We start from the raw sequence: 20391 nt of genomic DNA, 5'->3' as shown, positions 1-20391 counted from the left end.
AGATTCAGCTAAAATGGAAATGGGAATACATGTTGTGTTGTTTTTGATAGGCTGCTATTAACAAAGTCAAGTCCAGTTTAAGAAATTGCAAGAAACGTTTATATGACCACATAAAACAGGGGTGTCCAAACTGCGGCCCGCGGTCCATTTTTAATTGGCCCGCAAGTAATTTTATGAATAGAATAGAATATGGCCCGCACTTTGGCCCGAACTTTTGGTTGAGTGTATTGCACTTCTTAGTTTTAACACCAGGGGGAGCTGCTGTTAATCAAGGCAGTTGCTCCACCAAAAAGGTCAATCACAGAAGAAATTTACCCCCCAGTTACTAAACATGGCAGAACCAAAGAAGCGAAAGGTAGAAAGTGAGTGCAGAAAATTTCAGACACGGTGGGAGAGTGAATATTTCTTCAAAGAATTCAAGGGGAAGTGTGTCTGTTTGATCTGCACTGAAACTGCGGCAATTATGAAAGAGTATAATGTACCACGTCATTATGAAACCAAACATCAGGCCTATGCATCCTACACTGGTGCTGAGCGAGAGCAGAAATTAAAGCAAAGGGTAGCTCTCCTGCAAGGTCAGCAACAGTATTTTTTTCGTGCTCAAATTATCCAGGAAAAGGCTCCAATAGCCGGCTATGAGGTCGCCCAACTCATCGCAAGACATGTCAAGGCTTTTTCAGATGGAGACCTCATAAAACACGGCCTCGTTAAAGTCACCGAAATAATGTGCAGGACTTCACCAACGTCAGCGTGTCCAGAAATCCAGTTGTGCGACGCACTGAAGACTCGTCAGCCAACATTAAACTGCAACTGTCTGATAAAGCTGTGCTTTTGATTTTTACTCCATGGCATGAGATGAGAGCACCGATGCCACAGACACCGCACAGCTGCTAATTTTTTGCGGGGAGTGGACGAGAGCACGAGCACTTTAGGTGAGTAAAAAATATATTCCACAGTACCCGTGGGTTAATGAGCATGCATGTGCAGGTACACATGCTTCAAATATCTATAATGCGCATCAATTCTGTCACTACCCTGCTTTTGCGCACCACTTTCTTTATATGCACAGCGCACGCACACGTAGTCAGCTGATCTCATCTGATGCAGATCTGCTCCTTGATCAAGTGACATTTGTCCGGATTTTTAGCACGAGTGGCGTCGGATCAGCACAGCAGCTGATTTACGGCCCGATTTACATACCCAGCGCAGCTGATACCAGAATAATTTACTAAAATTATATGGACTCCTGTTATTAAGTCCAGTTCAGTCTGTTAATGTTGATAATCGTTTCAAACGGACGTAGATGTTTTGCTAAGCCTAATAACTTAAATAACAAACTTGAAATGTACCCGTCCCATTTTCCCCTTTATTGTTTTTTTTCTCTGTACTGCAAATCTTCTGTCTAAGAAGAAATCTGAGGCTGCTGTTCTGAGAATGAGCTACCAAAGCTTTTTCTGATTAAATCAATAAAGATTAATTTAGGGAAAGCTGTGATGAAGGCAGTTTTGTCTTTAATTATATTCAACAATATAACACATTTGACCACTTTTAAGTGATTTTTCTAACTTTAATACAGTAAAGTTAAGGTTATATACCTAATTTCTAGTAAGGCTTCTAACAGGAATCAACTGTGGTTTATTGGTCTTCATGGAGTTGTTCCCTTTCTCTCTATCAATGTGCACTGCCTCCAATTCCAGATTTATGAAAGTGTGTTTGTGCTTTCCTGAAATCTTTTTGTATTTCTTTTTCTTTTTGTAATTTGTACTTCTCAGTCAGTAGACATATTCTTACTGCTGTTCTGACCGCTTTCATTAAATGCAGGTGTTAATTTATTTCCAACAGATTCACTTCTACTAAAAACAAGTCATCCCAAAAGCATTTAGCTTTACTTAAAGATGAATAGGTGCACAAGGTAAAACAACCAAAGCAACAGTGACATCTTCTGGATGAAGGAGATATTTTTCTTTAATCATGAATCAAATAACGTAACGTAACTGGAAGGCATAAAACAATAAAGAAATTATTGTCTCCACATTTTTTCCTCTCCTACATTTTTTGCCTTTCATCTGATAAACATAAACCCCCCACCAAAAAAACACAACTTGACATTACTGTTCACTTGGCAACGTTGGCCACTCGTCTTTACAATGCCTTGTCAAAAAAAGAAACAGAGGCGCAGATTAATGATCATAATTCAATATGAAATTTTACATTTGATTAAACTGTGGCACCAACACAAAAATGCACTTGTGATTTTACTTTCGCGGAGATTGAAAACTTAGTTTCAGTACAGGTATTTGTTCTTTTGCTTCTTTGTCTTTTGTTAAATCACAAAACATGCCAACCAAACCATTTACTCTCAGTCTTTATCACACAGTGTGAGCTGGCTAACATTTAAAGACATCAAAACTGCCTGATACAAAACTGTAAGAAAAACATACAACAATACTAATTATCCAGCCTTATGTTAACTGTCTTTCCCAAAATATTACATTCTTAAAACTTGCCAGCTGTCAGCTGTAGGCTATGAAATCTTCACATCCAGTGCCTTCAAGCGAAAAAGTATTAAGTCCCAACTTACTGCTTATTTCGCACCCATGTCCCAAATGTGTCATTGAGCAGTTCGCTAGAAGTTTCATCCAAATAAACATGGTGGGACCCACGTGATTGGGATAAGGGTTTCTTTTTTTTGCCTGTTTGTGCAAGGATCAACCCATTATTCTCAGCTTTAATCGTGCCTTGATTCTTTGATATTATGCATTATCACAGTCTTTCTTACATGTCGGTCCAATATGGCCCTTTGAAAATAAATAAAAGCCTCTTTGGTGACCGTCTAAATGTCAGTCTCTTTCAGGCCATAGCATTCTGCCAGATCATAAAACTGATAGCTACTCTGCTCACAAGAGTTGTAAATCCCCATAGACACCGTGTCCACCGTTTCAATTCGACCAACAGCAGGTGTGTTGCATTTTCCCGTCCCTCCCTTAATTTTGTTTGACAGATTATTTACTTTCTCTTTGAGCTGGAAGGAGGACTTTCGCAGTGGTGGAAACAGACTCCATCTCTTGAAACCTAGTGCATGTCCTTTTCTTGTGTGTAGCAAAGAGCTGCCGCAGGATTCGTGCACAGCGTAGCCAGGCTTATAATCGCCTCTCTGATCCCTTGTCATTCCCTTGACAGCAGTCCGCCATCTCTGGTCATAGAAGCGGCGAAGGACCCTACGTTTCTGGTAACACTGGCACTTGAGGAGCCTGGTGAAAGCCCGCTGGAACTCTTTACTGGAGCAGGGGTAGATAATGGGGTTGATGCAGCTGTTGAAGTATCCCAACCAAAAGATCACCTTGAACACAGTTTCAGACGGTTTTAGTGCCGGGAAGAAGGAACCTGAAAGGAGATGAAGCCATCAGGAAGATGTGTGAGTTACCATAAAGTAAATGAACAATATAGAACAAATATTTTCGCAAATATCCTACAAAGAGCCGCTGAAGATAAACGTTAGTACTGTCAGAGAATTTGTACACATGCAAAATATATAAATTTAATAAATATGAATGATTTTTACAGTTTGATGCTGTATGTCATTTTGTCAGTCAGGTTGGATACTAAATAATAATAGGTAAGTAATAATAAAGCAAAATAATTATATGGAATAATCTTAATTTAACAAAGATATATATATATACTGCAAGAAATGCACACGTCTATGCACAGCTGTGATGTACTATTATGTTATGTGTATATGTATTTGCACTCTGACGGCAGGATCTTTTTAATGATTTATTGTGCACCTGCAGGTTTTTTTTTTTTGCTTATGTTTGTTAATAGAAGCAAAGGAGGTTCTGACATTTTAAGGGCAGATATTTATAGAACATGCTTCACCCACAAGCCTGAGGGCACAGAACTTTTTTTCTTTTTGCTTGAATACCATGCACGATGAAGGCAGACTTTTCTGGTACTTACAGATTTCTTGAATGGATTTAACTGATGTTAACTGATTACATGAAATGTGCCAACACAATATTAGATGGGCTTTTTCCTGTGATGGAAACTCTCGCTAAAGGGGTCAGGTGAAACATACACATTGTTATCAAAAAATGTTTTTTCCATGCTCCAAGGACACACACCAGGCTTAGCACAATGATTCATAAAAGTTTTGAAATGTTCCATTTAATGCAAGCACATCATCTTTGTTTCTGCTGGTGTTTCTGTCTGTGTTTGTTATTGGTTTTGCCTGATGTGAAATACTGGAATGGATAACCTCTAAATATTCAATTTATCAACTCTATTTAGAATAATGGAAAATGAAGGGAATTTCTATTATTTCTTGTAGTGGGGATTATAGATATTTAAGAAATATGGAATATATGGAAGTTTTCTAGCTTTTGTGCATATGACATTACACACTGGTAATTTAACAAATGAGAACATTAGAGTTTTTCATAATGAAAATTGCTTTTTGCACAGATGACTAGCAGCACAAGGCATTTTGCTTTGCTCATATACTCCCAATGCTATTTTTAGTACAATAGTCCGATGACACCCTTATTTTTCAGAGGAAGCTGCTTTTCTCTCTTTCTTTACTGTTATTCTTCTTTCTCTCCAGGCCTGGGATTTAACATGGCATCGAGCCTGGACACAGAGGCAACATTTAACAATGCTATGATGTCAAGTCTGCACTGATATCCCAGAAATCCTTTTTTTTTTCTGCTTAGTACTGCACAGAGGCTTGTGTGTAATGCTCAGAGTTCATGCTCTGACATTACTGACCACTAAACAGAAAGAATGCACTTATATTAAAAGAAGTGGATGATGAAACAAAGTTGAGACTTTCTTCATAGTCTCATTTTTCTTTCATCACTACCCACCCAAATTCACTCAGGATTAAAGACTAAGATTAATAAATTAATAAGAGGAAGGGATGTTCTTTTTTTGAATTATGTCCCTAAAATGACATCACCTTTAGAGGCAGGCAGCAAGTGATTCACTGCTCTGACGCACAGCCAAAACACCATGACAACAGGTATATTTTTTATGTATTTGTTTTATTGCTTCTGGGATGGCAATCTTTTTTAATTTGTGTATTTTGTATATTAGTGTGTTTTGTTTTACGCTTTTCTAAAGCTTAAACTCAACATAAGGCCACCAACAGCTAAGATATACAGACACTGAAAAACTTGAAACCTTAAAAGTGAGGGGATGGAGGCGCCCTGCTATGCTGTGTGGATGTTGGGCAAAGGCATTTTGTTGGCATAGTTGATTTTTGTCCACTTGTGCCCTCAGATTCATTGCAAAAAAACACAGCTGCTCATAATGATCACCTTTATTTGTTCCAGTATGACCATTCCTCCATCAATAAAGTTTGTCTGAATGTTTTGACAAGAAAACAATATGAGGTGATCTTCTGAGGTCAGCTGAAGCAAGGTGTGAATGGGGGTTGAAATGCCTGGGAGGGGATCTCAAGAATGCATTGGAGTTGGCTGACAGTGGGAGAGTATAGCCAAAGAAACTGAACACTTATGAGAGATTTTAAACAATTTATCACCACGGTCAAATGAAGGAATACCTGTTGTCAAAATTGTTTTTGTACTCAGGTATACTGCCAGTGGTCTGCAAAGTCTATTTCAAAGAGTGATATAGTTTTATTCTGGAAAAACATGGCCGCCCAACAACTTATTAAGACACTCAATAAGTTATATGGTTCAAGTATAACCACTGAAAAACTATTTGGCTACTTTACGCTCTGGTCAAATAAGATCTTCAGCTTCACTGACAGAAAAAACCAAAACCAAATAAAGACGACTGCATATGGACTCTAAGCCCCTGTCCACACATACTTGGATATTCTGGAAGACATAAATTTTCTTTGCATTTGTGACCTTTCCTCTACTTTTAAACAGCATTTTAGGCCACTGAAAATGGGCCTTTTGAAAACCTCTTCCAGCCTGAAGATTTTCAACAACGACGTTTCTGTATTAATATGTCAACAAGGAAAGCAAGGATGTTATCTTGGAACATCAAAGATGTGCGCCTGTATTTCAGTTTTTGATGTCAGACTGCTTGGTTTTGCTGTTTTTTCATGTGTTTTCACATTGATGGAGATTTTGAAAACAAAAGTGGAAAATCCCTGTATTAAAACGTACCTGTGTACAAATAGAGGATGCCCTCTGCACTTACTCACTTAGTTTCATCATAATATCTAAAACATTTTTCTGGACTTTGTTCTTTGGACTTCTGTCAGAATAATTGAGTGCTTCCCCTTTTTGTACACATTTCTAACTACTATGATTCATTTATGGTATGATATTAATGACCAAATGACATATTATCATAATACAAAACTGCAAATATTACAGACTGTAGCAATAGTAAATGTTTACTAGTAGTTAACATTAGTTGTAAAATTTTAAATTTTCTGATTGCTTGTCTCCCGTTACTTTCCTGCTTAATCAAATCTGCTTGTGAATCACGCCCGGAGTCCACAACTAATTTAAATATTTTAAAATGGGTCATCACTATCAAATGCCCCCCACAATAACGACTATCACAAGAGGGGCTAATAATAAGGTGTAGCTGAGTATTTACAGCAGCATGACTGTGTGTATGTGGTTAATACAATACTTTCATGATGATGAAGGGGCCAGTCACACAGCATAACAATGGGTTTTGTTAATGTGTTACTGAGGTGTTTTAACAGACTTTGGACAGTAGAGGTTTCTAGCTCAGATAATTTATTGGTCAGAATCGCAGACAATAAAAGTAGCTAATGTTGTGTCACGTTTTGAAGACCTGAGATGAGCATTTACCCCATCGCTATCTTGGTTGCAAAAAAAAATGTATGTGACTAAGATTGGTGGGTCTGACTGGTAAACCACATGCCTAATGACATGCAGTTTTTGTTGTTAGCCAATAAATATGTAGTCTCATACCACAAATTAGCTACAATTTTTAAAAATGGCATGACCAAGAATTATGAAACAATTACAAAATATTTTTTAATCCAAAATGAGTGACTGAGTCCATAAACTCAACAAGAAACTCTTTACAGACGTCAAATCAGAACAATGTCCTCACATGGTTTTCAGTAGGACCAGAAGTCCTTTTGCAACCACAACTATCGCCACCTGTTGGCCTTCAGAGAGACTGCAGATTTTTTGTGCACTTCCTCATTTACAACAACCAATTTCAGTCTATTAAACAATAGTGGGTGAACATATTTAAAATCAGTTGTGCATTTTTGAAAAACAAAAAAAAGCATTTTCTGCTAAGCCTGAAAGAAGAACTAGTTAATTATACCACCTCAGTGGTCGTGGTTGGCTTTTACAGAGGGAAAGAAACGGCCTTAAACAGAAATCTGACAGGCCATTCCTCTTTATTTCCTCAGTTTCTGGCAATATAAAATGGGTCTGGTGTGCTAATATAGGTTGAAACGAGTCAGAGGATTCCATCTAGATTTGGATCATCACACAGAAAAGTCCTGATTGGTATAAGATGAGCTGAACGTACAGCTCTGCCTTTCGGCAAAAAGTTACCTATTAATGTCTGTCTCTGCGATGGACCAACATCACCGTGTCTGACTGACCGAGTGTAGGTTAGCAAGCGGTGCTAAGGCCCCACACTCATCTGTGAGTGGTTTGGGAAATAAAAGGCAGCCACCCATGGGGATAAATTGACAGTGTAGAACTTTATTGATCCCTGGTGGAACTTAATGTTCAAGTTCAAGTTCAACACGATGACTAGATTCTTGAACTTGAACATTAAGTTCCACCAGGGATCAATAAAGTTCTACACTGTCAACTTAATGTTTAAAAATACTTCCTTTGAGGAGGCCTGAGGTCATCTCTCAAAGGGTTTTTGCAAACCAGATGGCTTACAGCACGATGACTAGATTCTTAGAGTTCAGAGTTTTACTATGCTTTAAAAACCAAATTGCAGGTCATCCATTAATCTACAGCAGACGTTAGTTTAGATATTAGTGTTTTGATAGTCTGACTTCCTTTATCATGCAAATTAGAGACCTTTCTGACATTCACCAGGTATCATAAATAAAAAATAAAACAACTCAAGATAACACCAGACAAAATTAATGATCCCTTTTGGCTGAACTGCCTTTGAATGCAGATTTTTAGTGTCACCATTTTAGATTTAAGAGTCTGTATGACCTTTCCTAAAAGCAATAACGTGATCACAAAGTCAAATTATTACAATCATTACAGTAATGTTAATTAAAACTATTATTAGAGACTGCCTTGAGGTGCACAAATTGATTAATAATGTGTGTAATGAAATGTGTACTGACTTTTAACATTTTAAACCTTTAAATCTCATTCCTGTCATTTTTAATCACATGCTGAGGATGGAGTTTGTCTGATTTAGGCATACAAATAAACGTGCCCCTTTCTTTCCCATTAAGTGAATAAAATGATAAGTAGCACCAATTTCATTTCATGCACCCCGTGTGTCCCTAATAATTCCAGTCTGTAAAAGGAGAGGTGCAGCAAGAATCAGAGTGCTGTGTTAGTGCTTTGCCCAGTAAGATACTGGCCATTTGTTCTCAATGGCTCTCGCAATCAATTATGTGAAATATATGCAAAATGAAAAACTGTGGTGCCACCATTAACATGTGGCACCAGAGCTCTATTAGTCTAAGCGAATCTAGCCTGAATCCTGCTACGTAGGCACTCTTTATTTATTCAGTTTTGCATTTCAGTCATTCTTTTTGTTGCTAATACCCATATTGCCTCTGTTTGTGTTTTAAGGTGTGCCTTTATGTCCAGTTTTGTCTTTAAATTTAAAGCTATTTCCATTTGATTCCACTGTAAAATGTGCTCGTTCGGTTTGATTTATGTGTTGTCATAAAGACTGAATTGGTCACCCTCAGTGGAGGGCCTTTTCAACCATCTGCAGGGGAATAGAAGATCTCTTTGCCTGATTTGAATCTTACATCCCACTCTCTTAGTACCGTAGTCAACTTAATGAATATGCTCAACAATAAAACATAAATGTTTATTCTTGAAAATCATGCCTGTCTGAGTTTTTACCAAGGTAAGTAGCCGCTGGAACTGGTCATCAGTGAAGAATGTCAGTCTGTTATGACTGCTCTTTGAAAAATGTGATATTAGCCATGTGAAGGAATAATTACAGTCATGAAAAAATTACAGGCATGAAAACAAACCACTTTAATGGTCATGTTGCAGAGCTGACCTTTCCTGACAAAAGAATTGGTTTTTGTAGCATTATAGCATCTTAATTTTGATCACTTCCTGGCATAGCTCCCAAAATAAGCTGCGCATGCAATCCAGAACACGCAATTTTCTTATTTTGTTAGGCCAAACGCCAATTTTACAGAGTTTATTAACAGTGTGAAAGGGTTTTCTTAAATTAAAATTCACGGAATTTCATACGTTTAGGTTTCCTTTGCGACCAGAATTTCGAGTCTTTTATAAGAGTCTGCGCAGCTGTCAAGAGGAGCCTCTTAGACGCAAACGTTTTCAATCACAGCGTCAATTTCTTATACTGAACACGACCCATTTATTCAGAACGCTTTATTTTGGACCGATGTGCATCTCACACATGATCAGTTCAGGAGTAAAATCATAAATCATAGCATGCCCGAAACAGGCGTGTTTGTTGCTCTTAAAGATAGAAACTTTTTAAAAGCGCATTTAGGAGAGGAACATTTATAAGAAGTCATATTCTCCGTCTTTGGCAGGAGTCTGGTGGAAATGCAACAGACTGAATCCTATTTTACGCAGGACCCAGCTCATGACCCAGCATGAAATGCTGAGAAACGGTTATATAAAAATAAAAGAGATCGATAAATAAAACATACCCATTGGCAGAAAGAAGAAAAAGGGCAGCCAGCAGAGGATGAACATCCCCACCACTATGGCCAGGGTTTTCGCAGCCTTTTTCTCCCTGGAGAACTTCATCAGCCGCACGGAGAGCGAACTTCGAAACGGGTGGTTTTTGCTGCTTTTTGAGCTCGCCGGACGCGCGTCCTCCAGCACGCTGCGACAGTGTATCCGCAGGACCACTTCCATCGACTTATTTCTCTCGCGTTTGACTCCCGCTTCCAGGCTCCGAGTAGTCCTGCGGGCCACCACGTACACCCTAAAATACATGATGAGAATGACCATAAGCGGGAGGTAGAAAGAGAAAAGCGAGGAGAAGAGCGCGTATCCCGGCTCCTCTGTGATCCTGCAGATGCTTTCGTCCACAGGCGGCGGTTCCTTCCATCCCAGGAGCGGACCGACCGAGATCACAACAGATGATACCCACACTAGGACTAAAATAGCGACTGCCTTTCTCTCAGTCATAATACTTGGGTATTTAAGGCAGTATTTCACGCCGATATAACGGTCGATGGAGATCATACAGAGGCTGAGGATTGATGCCGTGCAGCAGAGCACATCCACCGCTGCCCAGATGTTACAGAAAACCCGGCCAAACACCCAGCATCCCAGCACCTCTAGAGATGCAGAGAAGGGCAGCACAATAATGCCCAACAGGAGGTCTGCTATGGCTAAGTTGACAATGAAGAAGTTGGTGACGGTCTGTAACTGTTTGTTGCACACCACAGACAGGATAACCAAAATATTCCCAACAATTGCCACCAAAATAAAAACGGAGAGAAAGATCCCAACTCCGACAACCTGTGAGTCCATTGTGAAGTTCCTGCATGTGGTAATGCTGTCATTTGGTAACATCTGGTCCGAAACAGATCCATTAAAAGAAGTGAAAAACAGCCCATGGTTGCTTTCGTTCCTCAAGTTAGAGTCTGTCATTTTGAAACGCCATAAAGAGAAGTAAGGGAGTAAGTTTTCTGAAGAAAGCAGTGTGACACGCGTCGTTCTCAGTCTCCTTTCATTCTGTCTTTCCAGTAAGGTTGCCAAGCAGCCGTTCACACTGTCAGTATTTATCACGGGTCAAGCGAAGGGAAAGTAAAAGGCAACAAAACTAAATAAAAATAAAAAATAAAACCGATGGGGAAAAAAGAAGCCCCTGCAAAAACTACATCCACAAAGACTGACTCGTGATTAGTGTTAAACTCACTTAAACGTGTATGTACACAATGTTTAATAAACTATAAAGTTTGGATGCCATTTTTAAAGATCATTAAAAAAAAAACAAATTAGGTAAATGTAAAAATATTTCTTCCATGCGACGGGTTTCCACTGCTGGCATCCTTCATAACAAATCCCAGAGTCAGAGCTGGTACAGCAGGTCTGAACCTACTGCACAGCTCCACCCACACCGCAAAAAACATAACGATGGGCTCACAGTCTCCACCAGAGAGCGTATATGTGGTCACGAATTCTGCATGACCGCTGCATGTGTACAAGCCTTAAATGCTCCAGTGCTTTTTTATCACCAGGGTGATGATGATGCGCTTATGGGCAAATAAAGTTTGACCAAAGAAACAAACAAAACAAAGCAAAAGGACACGTGTTGGAGGTAGGGGGATAAAAGCTATGTTGTTTATTACTCACCGGTTATTACACACCAGAATAAGCCTCTCTTTCATGCCATAAGTGTAAAACAGTGGCACATCACTGAGATTATCCAAACTGCCACCAGGCACCGACAAACCATACTGACCCCGGTGTGAAAATCCGAGTGCCTTCAGGCAAAGCGGTAAAGCTTCCCAGTGGCACTGCAGCTGCTTTCTCCAGGCCTGGTGTGCATAGTTGAAGTAGAAAGATGGCCACTCTCAGAGGCCCATAATTACAGCTGAGACCTCTTCAGATTGGTTGGTTTCCACCTCTTTCTTCTTATTAGTTTGAGTGCTCGCAATAGGGCTAAGAGTCCGTACCCATGCTGGAGAAAGGCCATGTGTGTCTGCGTAGCTCAAAAAGCATTAGAGCTTTACCCCCACACCCCCAAAAGACCCTAATGATGATTACACACCAGATAACAAAATTGCTGGATGGATGGATAAAAACTGAAGAGACAACTTTTCTATTCTTAGATCCTTTGTGCTGCAAAAAAAGTGTCAAATTTACCTTAATAACAGAGCCAGTTAGTGAGTGTTGGTGAAAGTTCTCAATGCTTTTAAAATTTTTGCTTCTAAAATACATGTTCATAGAAAAAAAAACACACAAAAAAACAAGCTGTAAAATAGGTACGGCATGCTTCAGACATGACACATGCCCACCTGTCCCCTCATTTGACCCTACAACACTGAGGCACTGTACTTCCTGTTTTCATACTGAACAGTGGCTCTGGACCAAAATGTGAGGTATGCAGTGTCCAGTATGACGAGTTCAGTTCCATTCATTTCATTTTATGTATACAGCGCTAAATCACAACAACAGTCGCCTCAAGGCACTTTATATTATAAGGTAGACCCTACAATAACACAAATACAGAGGAAAACCCCAATAATTATTTGACCCTCTATGAGCGAGCACTTTGGCAACATTGGGAAGGAAAGGAAAGGACTAGTCAGAGTTTATAGCTGCTTCAAATTAGATTTCTTCTTTCTCAACGTCATCCCTGCACTCAGCTATAGTTTGAGCTAAGTAGCAGAAATGCTCACCAGAGTTAGTATCACCGTCACCATCAGAATTTATTTGAATTTGTTCACCATTTCCATGCTAAGGCATGAATGTGATCACAGAAAATATGGCGGTTGGCATTGAGCAGTGAGACTGACTGTCCATCAAACCAAGTAGCTGAGCAGTTTAGATAAAAAGCCCCAAAGCTATATTAGCAACTTGGGTCTAATATCGACTCAGGAGTCTGGCTACGGGCAGCAGCATTTCTGTTTCTAGTCACGGTGAGTCTGCTCAGCTGTCAGAGCACATCCTTTATTATTAAATTTATAAAAAAGAAAAGCTACAATCTCATCCAGCCCACCTGCTCCTCCTTATAAGAGAGCTAAATCCGCAGTCATGCAGAACCGACTTTAGACTGCACTAACGCAGGAGATATTTGGACGAGCCTGTTAGAGAATGTTTGAGGTAATGATACATGGGATGAACTGGAGGTCACTAAAAGTAATGTCCTTACCAACCCGCTCAAGATTTCCACTCAGACAGTTGAAATAAGAGAATTTCACATCCACATTTGGACAAGTGGGTAAGATTTATAGTCCCTACTTTATGGAGTGAACCCACTATAGACAAATTTTTTATTCCTCACTAAATTCTCAAAGTTTAAATATTGATTATTGTGTTTGAAAGTCAGTATAGTGCATAAGTGCAGCTCTATTGATCTGATGTCATTGTTCGACCAACAAATTGGAGAATAAAGCCAACAGTCAAACCTCAGAGTCAGAGTTTTGTTTCATATTCAGTGTACAAACTGAAAAATTTACTTTGATTTTTTTTCACCCTTTTTTTTGTTCAGACTACAAAGGAATATATTTTACTGTCTGATACACAGTGCCAAAAGGTTTTGTTCACTTACAGTTGTAGTGGGAATTTTGCATTATGTGGCAAAAAACAAACAAATGTACTGCACGCAGAATGAGAGTTTGCTGTTTTTGTGTTTTCCTATTCAGTTTTATGTCATTTGAATTTTGTTTTTACTTATATAATGACATTTATTTTGTAAAGTGCCTCCAGACATTTAATATTGTAAGGCAGGGGTGTCAAACTCAAATACACAGTGGGCCAAAATTCAAAATTAGAACAAGGTCGCGGGCTAACAGTAATATTTATTGAAAAATATCTTCCTCCAGATTTAAGAATGAATCTCTTCTTATGGACTCAAACAAGTTTTGCTGAAAAACTGAATGTGGAACAAGCAAAGCTTAATACTAAACAATGTATATATTAGCTGTATAATACCAGTAGGCCAGCTCTAATAGTAATTTGGTATGGCTTCGCGGGCCAAATGTAATTAGGCTGCGGGCCAAATTTGGCCCGCGGGCCAGAGTTTGACACCTATGTTGTAAGGCAAAGACGCTACACTATTTCAGAAAAAACTTTAACCATCACCAACCTGATTTCCTGTGAGTAAGCACTCGGCGACAGTGGGGAGGAAAAACCTCCCTTTAACAGGAACATTTAATGACACGCAGTAGTGGCTTCTAAAGACACAGCGCTTGCTGTGAGGGATAATCCTAACGTTTCCTGCTTCTCATTTTTTATGTGTATGTGATGATGCTTGATCTCTATAAATGTACTGTGAGTTATTGTGTGCGTTTCTGTGTTGTTCTCTCTACCCTGACTCAGGTACCGCCCTGCTTCCTGTGGAGCCAGTGGTTTGCGCTCATATCTCAGGAACGCAACTGATGATCAAAGTCAATTTTTCACAACCTCTGCCCTGCTCCACTCACCCTCAGAGGCTTTTGACCTCTATCAAAATTCCTGGTATTTCCTGTGATATCGTACTGTATGTTTCCAGTGAGAAAAATGCCATTGTAGCCTTTACAGCCTAAATCATTTCTTAAGCAGTCCGCCATCGACGTGTTAAAAGTAAAACATCACTTGTGTGATTTATCTATTTGTCTCTGCGTTGTACTGAATGTTTGAAATGATGTTTCAAGCTGTCAGAGACTGGAAGGACGAGTAATCTGTTGCCTGCTCATATCTTCGTTCCATTTGTTATGATGCTAACCCAGATTTTTGTACATTTAGACATTACACACGCACACAGACACACAAACACATTCCTCTTTCCTCTCAATATGGCAATCTGCACTAGACTTTGAATGTGTGCCATCTTATCAGTTCTCAGCAGAGTGCTTGGACTCAGTCGGCCACAAGTCATGCTTTGATTTCAGCTCATACACAACTGTTCAAAGGCTAAAATGTTTTAATAGGTCAAACGGTCAGAGGTTTGTTATACTGCTTCTCGAATTGCAAGTGTTTTATTAAAAAAAAAAAACATCATCAAAGCCAATGCAGACTTTACATATTTTTAAGAATTAGTTAAAGAAAATAAAGAAAAATCTGTGGACTTCCTAATACGGCTTTCAAAAGCATATTTGCTGTAAATCAAGGCTATTTTGCATCAGAGTCAAAGAGCTGCTCTTTTCACCCAGGCTTCACTGTAAATCCAGCAGCAACAACAACATATGGCTCTCTGCTTGTATTGATTTACACCTTGGAAATGTTCCTCAAAGAGCTCTGTGAGCAGATGGGAAAATTTGTTGCCTGTTTTCATTTAACAGGATCTAAATTGGGGCATTTTTCACACTTTTCCAATGCTTAATTAGTGCCATTACAAAAAGAACACATAGCTGCAAGTGGAAATGGGTGAACAGAGAAGCAGTGTCATTATGTTTTCACCATTTATCATGTCCATTCTGCCTTTGACGATGCAGATAGTTCTCCATTTTACCCTTAACCCTCCAGGCAAGATGTATTTATAGAAATATATTTTTTAATCTATTTAACTTATATTTTGAATGTCTAGATATATAGATTTTTATCCAATATCTAAAATTATATCATTATGCGACTCAAAATTTAGACTTTTTAAATGTATTCTTATTTCATTTTTCCCCGTATTTATGTATGTCTAATTCTGGATCCAATCAGTGACATCATAATACTTTTAATTCATAAAGACAGGGCAGGCCAGCTAAAGGATAAGCATGATTTTCTGAGACTAAGTTCTTAAATTAAGATGTTTGAAACCAGTCTCAAATATGGACTGCTATTATGGCAGCTGTGGAATGCAAATCATATTGTGATTGTCAGTTTGGATTGGCATGTTATGAGATTATTCTGTTTGTATAAAAGTTATAGGGGCCATGGCACAGGACCTGAAACAGACCAGAGTACCAGCATGCACGGAGGGGAGAATCTGAATCACTGGGAATGATATGCTCTAAGAATTAGAAATGAGCTGTTTCAGATTCTCTCACGAAGAAAGTCTCAGGACAGATGTGATCTTTTTCAGGCCTAATTTGGGGCACTGAGCATACTATGGTATGAGAAACACTGAGATTACTGGAAACAGGAAAAAAATATTTTTGGTTACATTTTCATTAGTGGTAGCTCTTTTTTTCATGTTCGAGAAACTGATTTCAGATGATCGGAGCTTTTTAGCATATTATCCTGCTTGATGAAGCCATCAGCAGATGGGTGCAGATGTGGTCATAAAGGGATGGACACGGTCAGTATTCGGGTAGGCTGCTCAGTTGTTACTAAGGGGCCCAAAGTGTGCCAAGAAAATATCCTTTACAAAGGAGAATGGATCCGTGCTTTCATGTTGACTGCACCACAGTCTGATCCTACTATCCACATGTCACAATGTTATTTACTGTTATAGCCTCAGTTACCTGCTCTTAGCTCATAGGAGTTGCACCCAGTGTGGTCTCCTGCTGCTGTAGTCCACCTGCTTTCACATGTTGTGCATTCAGAGATGCTCTTCTGCATACCTTGGTTGTGACTTGTGGTTATTTAAGTTACTGTTGCCTTCCTATCAGATCAAAGTAGCCTGGCCATTTTTCTGTAACCCCTGACCTCAGCAAGGCATTTTCTCCCAGAGAACCAACGCTCACTGGATATCTCCAGTTCCTTCTCTGTGAACCCCAGAGACAGAGATGGGTGTGTGGGGAAAATCCCAGCAGTTTTTGAGACTGTTCTCAGATCAGCACCAACAAGCACAAAGTAACTTAAATCACCTTTCTTCCCCATTCTGATGCTCTGTTTGAACTTCAGCAGCTCATCTTGACCACGTCTGCATGCTTACGGTCATTGAGTTGCTGCCATGTAACTGGCTGATTAGCTTTACTTTAACAAGTAGTTGAAAATGCGTACCTAATAAATTGACCAAACAATGCAAACTTCCGTTTGTACATCTGTTGTTTCACATAACATCCCAGGGCTGATTGCACTCTTCTTCACATGTGGCCACTGAATGTGTGCTCACAAACTGAGCATTTGTACTATAATAAAGAACAGTAAATTAATGAGACAAGTCCAAATGACAAAGCATCTGTTCTGTAGTCCCCTGCTGTTAGGCCATATTTGTAGGCCGCCCATTGTTCCACAGTCAGAGGATAGATGAAACTGCATTTAGTCAATACCTGGTAGCAGTCTACCCTTCATCAAGGCTTAATTGTGGGGTTACCAAGCTGCTTCCTCAGAACCTGAGTGGCTTAAAAGTAGGTTTTGTAGTGACAAATAGAAAAAGAAGGGCCATTCAACATCTTTCGCTCCCAACTCTTGATGTACTGATGCTTGGTCAGCACACTTTCTCATTATATTTTATCACACGTAGCACATGTATACATAAGGAGCATGTTTGGACACTGGGTAGCATAATGACAGGACCTCCAATAAGAAAGATGTTTGAGTCTCATCTAGGACTGCTGTCTTCACACGTCCAATTTACTCTTGTTGTTGACCTCTTTTTAAAGAAATGCACCAGCACTAAGTTGCTACATTTAGAAAAGGTCATTTGGGCCAAAAAATAAATAAATCTCCAACCTGCAACAACTTTTTTTCACTATTCCCACTCTGACCTGGACATAAACTGCCTGTTTATATATCCTTGAGCCATGTGTGAAAAAGTAATTGCCTTCTAAACCTGATAACTGGTTGTGCCACCAAGAATCAAGCAATCAAGTGCGTGGAATAGCTGGAAATGAGTTTTCCACTTTGCTGTGGAAGAACTTTGGCCCGCTCATCTTTGCAAAATTGCTGAAATTCAGATTTATTGGAAAGTTTTCGAGCATTAATGGCCTGTTTGAGATCATGATTCTTGATTCGCTGATTTGAGTCCAGACTTTGAATATGTCACTCCATAACTTCAAAAGTCTTGGGGATAAACCAAGAGATATTTTGCCAAATGTGAGACAAGCCTTTGTATTCTTTCTGGTCAGTAGTACTTTTCTGTTTGAGACTCTTCCGTAGAGAGTCTGACCTCTCACTGACCTCAACTGGGACAAGTGAGGCCTAAAGATCTTCAGATTTTGTTCTGGGTTCTTTTGTGACCTCCTGGATGAGTTGCTAATGTATTCCCGGAGTAATTTTGGCAGGCTGCCCACTCCTGGGAAGGTTCACCACTGTTCCAGGTTCTCTCCATTTGTGGATAATGGCTCTCACTGTATACTGCAGTCCTAAAGCATTAGAAGGTTTTGTAATCCTTTCCACACTGACAGATGTCGATGAGTTTGTTTCTCAGCTGTTCTTGAGTTTCTTCAAATCGTCGGATTGTGTGTTGTTTATTGAGATCTTTCAGCCTACTTTGTCAGAGAGGTTCTATTTAAGTGATTGCTTGATTCAACGGGTCTGAAGTAATCAGGCCTGGTGTGGTTAGTGGAATTAAATTCAGTTTTCCAAACAATGTGCTTAATCAGAGTTAATTAATGATTCAACAAGGAGGGGCAATTACTTTTTCACATAGAGCCACTTGCGTTTACATATATAAACATTGTTTAAAAACTGCATTTGTGTTTCCTCTGGTTAATTTAATCTAAAATTAAAGTTTGTTTGATGATCTGTTTAAGATCTATTTAAGTGTGAGAAATGTACAAAAAAGTAAGATCAGGAAGGGCGCAAATACTTTTTCACAGCATTGCACACAAAAATACACACACACACACACACTTCTACTACCATATACATTTTTTCTTTGGAGAGACATACATTCAGTTTCTGGGAATTGACCATTTTTAATTTCCTCTTCCAAAAATATAGAAAAAGCTAGTGGTGCTTACAAGAATAAAATACTAAAACAGCTTAACAAACTGTCTTTACTAGTTAATATGAATATTTTTGTTGTGTGGGTTTGAAGGCAGAAACAATTTCTGTAAAATTGTTGGCACACAGACATTTGAAATGTTTACTTTTTGTTCTGATTCTGGTATCTTGTTGACAGCATGACACACCTCCGGCAATATGAGATTAGTCTCTTTGCATTTTAATGTTTGTCTGAGGACTCTGATTGCTCCACAGTTTGCTAAAATAAATGCAGTTTTCTTAAATTGCTGTAGTCAGTTCTTCTGCATCCCCGCAATTTTGAAGGCCGAGACATATTTGTTTGTATTTTCTCGGAGACAGAGCTGTTAATATGCACCCTGGAGTTGTGCAAATTGAGTAAGAAAATTCAAAACAATTATATTTCGAGGTCAGGATTCAGCAGTGTTGTCCAAATAAACATAAATTCATGTTTCAATATCCCCAAGGTAAAGTGTCTGATGAGAAGCAGATATATACATACATATATATATACATACATGATCTACTTTGATCTTGCCCTCTAGCCTCCTTCTCCATGGAGGGTACTGCCCCTTGTGGCTGTTCAACTTGTAGCCAAGCATCTCACTGATCACTGCTGCCGTATTGTAGATCAGCTTGTTAGTGTCGGTAATCGTGGTTGTAGGTATCGTCCGTAGTGCTGCATTAACATCATCTAGCAGACCTTCTGAGGGTACTTCACGTAATCTTGGTAACCGGCTACGGGGGATCCAGGTTTCAAGCTTGGCCATGATCCTATTTTTCAGGTCAGTTCCTCTCGCACTCAACGATCCTTCTCCTATCGCACTTGGGGCTATGTACCCAATCTCGGGTAGGGGTGATGATATCTCCTCCCTCAATCTCTAGCTGTGATAGCAGTCCCTTCTTTCGAATGTTGGAACACTGAGCTACTAGTTGTTTCGCCGTCATTGTGGATGTTGGGTATCGAAGATATACACACACATATACACACACACATATATATATATATATATATATATATATATATATATATATATTCGTTTGAATTTGCGCTTGTTTTTTGCTTTCACTTTGCAATCGTGCGAACTGTGTATAGAGAGCGACAGCACTGATTGGTGAGTGACGATCATTTGCCCACCAATTCCTCTGACATCGTCTTATCAATCGTTAGCTTACTATGCAAACATGACAAGTGAAATCTCCCGCAGCTTAAACATGTGAGAGGTTGATCACGCAGAGAATCGCTGAGCTTATGTGAGTGCGTGTGTAAAAGCAGCAGGATATATATTTTAGTTCTGCTGAGCCAAATAAGACAGGTCAGGGTGAAGAAGTGACAGCCAAAGAAAAGCTTACCACAAAACGGAAAAGTTATGACAAATCAGACTATAAGGCAAAAAGAAAGTGCAGCTTTATGGACAAAATAATTTCTGTGGCTGCAATATGACGAGCTAAATAACCAGGGCTGCACATAAGTGGTCCGCAGGTGCGCATTCGCTGTCAAAATAAAAAATGCGCACAAGATAAGAAGTTGCAACGCGTGTTTGCATACATAAGATTTTCTGGAGGAGGACAGACATTTGTTTAAAACTCTTAAAGATGTCAAAGAAGCTCCTTTAAGCAATTGCTTTGGTGTTCCTCCACCTCCAAAGAAATGTCAGAAGGAGTCCGAACCACAAAAGAAGCACGTATTCTCGGAAAAGTAGTTGCAGGAGGTGAGCTGGCTTCAAACAAATGATGAACGCACAGAGATGTGGTGCAGAATGTGCCG

The 20391-nt window shown here is 39.3% G+C and overlaps 1 protein-coding gene and 1 long non-coding RNA gene across 3 annotated transcripts; one reads left to right on the top strand and one right to left on the bottom strand.

The window, feature by feature from the left end:
• The first annotated feature begins 253 nt into the window (after positions 1-253).
• On the top strand, positions 254-6490 carry LOC147327822 (uncharacterized). 2 transcript variants are annotated; one of them, XR_015129892.1, is made up of 3 exons: positions 254-932; positions 3181-3415; positions 4604-6490. It is a non-coding gene; the product is annotated as an uncharacterized LOC147327822 (long non-coding RNA). The 2 variants fall into 2 exon arrangements; XR_015129891.1 differs by lacking the exon at positions 4604-6490 and having other exon boundaries at positions 3181-3566.
• adra1d (adrenoceptor alpha 1D) lies at positions 2834-11196 on the bottom strand. The gene is made up of 2 exons (XM_086295727.1): positions 9830-11196; positions 2834-3384 (listed from the first exon to the last, which is right to left on the bottom strand). Exons 1-2 carry the CDS (start codon positions 10782-10784, stop codon positions 2834-2836), a joined length of 1506 nt encoding a protein of 501 aa, XP_086151853.1. The 5' UTR covers positions 10785-11196.
• Positions 11197-20391: the final 9195 nt, after the last annotated feature.

Source organism: Aulonocara sp. 'chitande type north' Nkhata Bay, linkage group LG6, assembly GCF_057382095.1.
Source record: "Aulonocara sp. 'chitande type north' Nkhata Bay isolate Kocher_YH1m ecotype deep benthic linkage group LG6, A_spYH_male_GT1.1, whole genome shotgun sequence".
Classification (NCBI taxonomy): Eukaryota; Metazoa; Chordata; class Actinopteri; order Cichliformes; family Cichlidae; genus Aulonocara; species Aulonocara sp. 'chitande type north' Nkhata Bay.
The sequence above is the reverse complement of the archived record's forward strand: the minus strand, read 5'-3'. Positions and strand labels throughout refer to the sequence as shown.

What these genes read in the sequence shown, in the direction of transcription:
- adra1d (XM_086295727.1), bottom strand. Translation starts at nt 10,784, where the DNA reads ATGACAGACTCTAACTTGAGGAACGAAAGCAACCATGGGCTGTTTTTC. An exon ending in TTTCTTCTTTCTGCCAATGG is followed by an intron (nt 3,385 to 9,829) that starts GTATGTTTTATT and finishes ATCTCCTTTCAG; the next exon opens with GTTCCTTCTTCCCGGCACTA.